The 5,193-nt window shown below is 43.0% G+C and overlaps 1 protein-coding gene across 1 annotated transcript; it reads right to left on the bottom strand.

Annotated features, from left to right (window-relative positions):
- Nucleotides 1–1,382: 1,382 nt before the first annotated feature.
- On the bottom strand, nt 1,383–1,969 carry LOC122940033 (gastrula zinc finger protein XlCGF66.1-like). The gene is made up of 3 exons (XM_044296336.1): nt 1,913–1,969; nt 1,604–1,783; nt 1,383–1,530 (listed from the first exon to the last, which is right to left on the bottom strand). Exons 1-3 carry the CDS (start codon nt 1,967–1,969, stop codon nt 1,390–1,392), a joined length of 378 nt encoding a protein of 125 aa, XP_044152271.1. The 3' UTR covers nt 1,383–1,389.
- Nucleotides 1,970–5,193: the final 3,224 nt, after the last annotated feature.

Genomic DNA, 5,193 nt, shown 5'->3' with positions numbered 1-5,193 from the left:
GAATATAGTGATATATATTCGTAATTTTGAATATTCTACATTATTTTTTTTCATTAGTAACCTCCTTTCTTGCTTGTGGGCCAATGAGAAGGCTGCAATTCTTTGTCTGAGCTTAGCAACATCCCTAGCAACCAATAGGAAAGTTGCCTACCCCTTACTATATAAGAACCTCCCCAGCAGCCCTTGTATGCAGTATTTTGCAGATCTGAGAGAGATAGCAGTATTATTGCTGTGCTCTCTGCTTTCCTGTGTCATTACATTAGTTAGTTAGTTAGTTTATATATATATAATACAGATAGTTAGGGGGAGATAGTCAGTGTAGGTTATATCCTGATATAGTGTAGCTGATAGGTTCTGCTGTCCATACATACATGCTACATACATAGTGCTGTGATGTAACTAATAAGTAGTCAGACCTGTTAAAATGTGAAGTTGCACGTATTGCGCCAAAATATTCGCATCATTAGTGCCGATTTCACAATCGCGAATATATTGGAACACTCTATCTGCATATAAAGCTATTGTAATGTTCTTCCGTGCCAACCATTTTCTCCAGTCTCAGTAAACTTCTAGCAGCTTGAAAAATGTATCTATAGTGACCCACGCCTGTATTTTGCGCGCATTACGCGAATATTACATTGTCGATTTTTCGCAGTCAAGAAAATAATCTCGAATTCGCGAATATATGACAAATATTCTACCAAATATTGCGAATTCTAATATTGCCCCTGCCGCTCATCACTACTCACCTGGGTGGTTATCTGTAGGAATGTCCTCTGTACTCTGCTCATCACCCCTCACATCTGTAGGATTAATATTGTTCAGATCTTCACCTGAATTCACAAGCTGTGAAAGAAATATTGTAGAAGTCATCAGATGGTTGGAGAAGTCGTGTGGAAGGTTTTATATGACCAGAGATCAGTAATTAACATGATAACCAAAAAAGACCAGGTAGCAGGAGTCATCTGACCCAAATATCTGCAGGTTTCCTGTATAAATGCAAATTGTTGGTTCCTCATTCCGACCAGCAGTCTCCATAGTCAGAAAAATGTGAGAAGATCCAGACAACATGTAATGTCTATGGTTAGCTGTAATCCTGCCATCTCCATCTTTCTCATTATACAAGAATAAAACATATAATACTGGCGGATAAAACAAGACTGAACACAAGATCTTCATAGCCTTCTACAGATCATAGGGAACATTTCATGAGACCTTAACACCATCTACCTGATCATCCTGTGGGACATTGTGATGTTCCTCTGAACCATCCTGTGGAAGAAGAGGACTGGGACATCTCTCCGGTGTTCTTCTCTTCTTTTTTACTGTAGGAAACACATCCAGTGACTGAATTCATTCCTTACATACAGATAATGAGGACGTGTGGATTTAGTTATGTCTATTACCTGGTAATGTGAGGGGCCGGTGATCCTCCATCATGACGTCCTTGTACAGATCTTTGTGTCCTTCTAAATACTCCCACTCCTCCATGGAGAAATAGACAGCGACATCCTGACACCTTATAGGAACCTGACAAAACAATGATACAGTCATCACCCAGATCCCTTCATAGCATTCCTGTATAATGTCCCAGCATTCCCACCTCTCCAGTCAGCAGCTCAATCATCTTATTGATGAGTTCTAGGATCTTGTTTCTATTGATTTCCTCATGTATCAGGAGGTGAGGTGGAGGCCCCAGGTTTGGGCTCAGGGTTCTTTCCTGTCTTTCAGACACAGGGTCCTGACAGCGCTCACTAGAGGTCTTCTTCCCTACTGTGTAGTCCTGGTTATGGAGAGACACAGTAATAAATATCACTCCATACATCTCCAGAGTCCCTCACCTCTCCAGTCATGTCCATCTGTTAGTAACATAGATAAGACGAAGTAATGTGACATCATCAGAATCTCTCACCTCTCCAGTAAGCCGGAAGAGGATCTCTAGGGTGAGATTTATTATACTCTCCGCCATCTTGTCCCTGTCCCTATCCATCCTTGATGGGTCAATCAGGAGAAGGATCTTATATAGAAGATATCCACTGAGCGGATCCTTTATTGTAGGAACCTGAATGGAAAAAAGATGAGACGATGTAAAATACCATTTAAATACAATAACTAGAGATAACAAGAGGAGACATTGGAGGAGATAATAAAGTGTAGATGTTGTGTTCTCTCTTTTTCTAGATTAGATCATTAGTTAAAAAGTTTGTCAAGGCAGTTCCTCCATGTTTGTGGTCAATAAAATGTGAAAGCATACTGCACCTTTGCACAACCTCTATAGTCAATCACACAAATACAGATCACAGTCTTCATACAATAGATGCTCCATACATCCCCAGATTCCTGGGTGGTTTTATGTGTCTTTGCTGCAGTAGAACAATGGTTATTTTTCTGGGTTCTGCTGTTTCTCATATTCTCTGAAGAACTTGTTAGCCCAGCTATACAGTATATTCTCAGTCAGACCCTTAAAGGGGTTTTCAGGATAAGCATAATCATGGCTTACCCCTAGCCCAGGCCTTAAATATTAGAATGCTGAGGGCCTGATTTTCAGCACCCCGAGAACTCATCTGTTTTAAAGGTCCACAGAAACACTAACTTAAAATATAACTTGGAGGAGCATGGCCTCACTGTGCAGGGAAGCAGACATGATGTCTAAGAACTCCCGCAGCTTGCAGTCACAATCCACCTTATACCTTTTTCATCCTGACTCTGTCACGCCGGACGGGATCTCAGACATACAGATAAACCAGCAAACCAGGCTCTAGGCGAGAAGCAGGGGAAGGGTCACCTCCTAGCAACTCCCTGACTTCTCTCCCTGCCCTGCTCAGCCCACATACACACCTTAATGGTAGGAATGATGTGTCCTCGTGCCTGGGCTAAAAACCACCCTAGATTCCCTGAGATGGTGAAAAGGGGAATAGGAGCAGCCTGCTCGCACAGAACCTGGATGGGAGAGATGACACCAACACAACCAAGATAGCAAACAACAAAAACTGAAACCACACTTATCTTTTCTGAACTGGAACAGACAACCTTCCCTCCTTTCTTCCAAGGCCAGAATGATTTCTATAACCCGCTCAGAGCACTGGGATAGAGAGCTATTTAAACTAATGACCCCACCCAGTGAACCTGATGGGAGGCGGATCCAGCACGGCTCCTAAACAGAACACTAAACACGTGCTGCAATTCTGGCCGACCTCCGTACATAGTCAGGGCAGGACGTAACAGACTCTTCATCTCCTCCTATCCCACCTTGTCCTAACTCACCAAGGAATCTAGCCCTACATTTTTTTAGAGTGCCGTACCCAGTCTTTGAGGAAGGACTGTAGACATTCTGCAGCCTAGCATGCCAGCTTAACTGTGTTCTGCCACTTTGTATCCCTTACCTTGGGACTTAAGTGGCTGCGCAGCAGATTTGCTCCTCTCAAGTTGTGGTTGGCAGGGGCCTCCATAGCACCTGCTTAACCCCAGCCGTGGAAACTGTACTCCTTTACGCTAAACTGGCTTTACCAACCAACCAACAGCACACATTCACTCTTACCATCTGAACCGGACCCTGTTGTGGGACCTCCACCACCAGCATTTGATCCTAGTGAACTTTACGCTAACATTAAGAAACTCTGCATCGGAATTATCTAAAGCAGTTGCGGATTTTACTAAACAGCTACACGGCTTGGGTTCTAGTGTTTCTGAATTGATGATAAAATAACGAAGCAGTTGATGCCATGAAGGAGGATAATTCTCCCCTGCAAGAGCCTGTCCACAGACTGGATGCAATTGGAGCTTAAAGAGGACCTTTCACCACTCCTCCTGACATGCTTATTTTAATTGATACATGCGTTCCCCATGTAATAACAATTCTGGAGCATCTATTCTTATGGCTCTATGTTGTGCCTTTCCTTTATTATTTCTACTAGAAGTAATGAATGAATTGCTAGCAGTCTGCAGTAAGGGGACAGAGGGGTGGTAACCAGTTAGGGGTGTGTCCCTGCACAGACTGACAATGGCAGCTCTGATTGGATAGAGTCAGTCTGTGCGGGGACACACCCCTAACTGGTTACCTCCCCTCTGTACCCTTACTGCAGACTGCTAGCTATTCAGTCATAACTTCTAGTAGGAATAATAAAGGAATGACACAACATAGAGCCATAAGAATAGATTCTCCAGAATTGTTATTACATGGGGAATGCATGTATCAATTAAAACAGGCCTGTCAGGAGTGGTGAGAGGTCCTTTTTAAATTGGAAGAGCTGGAAAACTGTAAATGGAGAGCAAATATTAGAATTTGGATCTAAAGGAAGGCTGTGATATTTTGCAACGAGAAGGAGTTGCCTTTGATCAACCAGCTGGACCTGCTCCGTTGATTCAGCGCCTGGCTAGATTGTGGCAACTCAGGCACAAGCGTAACCCAGCTATGATGGGATCTCCTGGACTGGGTACATCCTCTACTCCTTCATAGACTGAAGAATGCCTTCTCGTAGTTGAACCTAGAGCAGAGGTCGGCAACCTCTGGCACTCCAGCTGTTGTGAAACTATAACTCTCTGCATGCTCCATTTACTTCTATGGAAGTTTCCAACAACAGTCAAGCAAGTGTGCATGCTGGGAGTAGTAGTTTCACCATAGCTTGAGTGACAGAGGCTGCTGATCCCTGAGCTAGAGGATTTCTTTCTACAGAACTGAAATGTCTGATGTTTTTTTTAGTTTTTTTAGATACCCGTAGATAGCAGTCCATATGTTCATTCATTTTCTGCTGGCTGTGGTGCCCTGGCATGTTTCTGAGACTCTATTGTTCGACCACCATAAGTATCTGTGGTATTATAATATTTTATCTGCCTCGTAAACCCAATGCAGCCACCAGTAAACATATGACTACCCTGCAAGGACTGTGATGTGTCGCCGTTACCTTCTCAGACCACACTTAATTGCCTCAGGCGATTATGTTTTATTTTTGGCTCCTATATCGATCTCAGGGTGCACCGCTATCAGTCCTTTGATGATCATTATCTTACACATCTGCTTCAATCTGGTTAAAAACCATTAATACTTTAATTGTATGTAAAGTTCCCCTGTGGTATAGTTATCTACAATGATTGATTTTGGGTTTGCAATTTTGAATTTGATAAATTTGTGGTGGCTGTGGTGCACCCCTAGTTAGGTCTTTGGTATCTGCTTACCTGGATGCCTTGGGCACTCAT

Source organism: Bufo gargarizans, chromosome 6 (genome assembly GCF_014858855.1).
Source record: "Bufo gargarizans isolate SCDJY-AF-19 chromosome 6, ASM1485885v1, whole genome shotgun sequence".
In the NCBI taxonomy this organism is placed as follows: domain Eukaryota; kingdom Metazoa; phylum Chordata; class Amphibia; order Anura; family Bufonidae; genus Bufo; species Bufo gargarizans.
The sequence above is the reverse complement of the archived record's forward strand: the minus strand, read 5'-3'. Positions and strand labels throughout refer to the sequence as shown.